Source organism: Trichinella spiralis, assembly GCF_000181795.1.
Source record: "Trichinella spiralis strain ISS 195 chromosome Unknown Scfld1786, whole genome shotgun sequence".
Taxonomy (NCBI): domain Eukaryota; kingdom Metazoa; phylum Nematoda; class Enoplea; order Trichinellida; family Trichinellidae; genus Trichinella; species Trichinella spiralis.
In genome coordinates, this window is record NW_003528725.1 from 1 (window position 1) to 807 (window position 807).

At 38.8% G+C, this 807-nt stretch overlaps 1 protein-coding gene across 1 annotated transcript; it reads left to right on the forward strand.

Moving 5' to 3' along the window:
• The first annotated feature begins 208 nt into the window (after nt 1-208).
• Nucleotides 209-568, forward strand: Tsp_14548 (conserved hypothetical protein). The gene has a single exon (XM_003368837.1). It carries the CDS (start codon nt 209-211, stop codon nt 566-568), a length of 360 nt encoding a protein of 119 aa, XP_003368885.1.
• Nucleotides 569-807: the final 239 nt, after the last annotated feature.

Genomic DNA, 807 nt, shown 5'->3' on the forward strand with positions numbered 1-807 from the left:
TTTTTGCTCATCGATATGCAGCACATAAGCAATGCTCACTGAACAGAAAACACACCACAAGAGCACTACCGACTGCTTTTATCATTTGTACAAAATAACAAATCGTTTTTCACACAATAAAAATGCACGCTCCACACAAAAAAATGCGCGCATTTTCACTTTGATTGGACGTGGCGGTTGACCAAACCTATTGAAACCCAAGCACATTATGAAATATATCAAGCACATTACACTGCACTTGATTATTTCTAATCGGTTACTCATTTTGGTCACACTCTTTAAACCTGATGCACAACACATCACACATGAAAATAGAATAAAACCACAGCACCCGTCTGCACAACAAATGCAACACAACTCAATTCACAGCCAGACACAATATCAACCACAGTACTACTACACTACTGCCAACCGTCATGTTGCACAAGTCGTCAATCGATCTGCTAAAATTAGATCGACGCAGAACGCCCAGGTACCAAACGTCACTGATGACTTTATTCATGCATATACACACACAAATCAAGTCATTTTATTGTGTCTGGATTACAAAGAAAACCACCACAACTGATGATACACGTTACAAATGATTTATTATTTTCCTTTCTGCACAGAGCGAAAGAATGTAGCATCATTTTCACGCATCAGTAGTGAGGATGAATACAACAAAGATCAACTGCACACAACACAAAGTGCAACTGCTCTTTTTGCACACATTACAAATCAATCACATTTCATGTATAAAAATACGATAATGATCCTTCCGCAGGTTCACCTACGGAAACCTTGTTACGACTGAATCCACCACAG

Bases quoted from the DNA above. Each gene is read 5' to 3' on its own strand.
- Tsp_14548 (XM_003368837.1), top strand. From the start codon at position 209: ATGAAATATATCAAGCACATTACACTGCACTTGATTATTTCTAATCGG.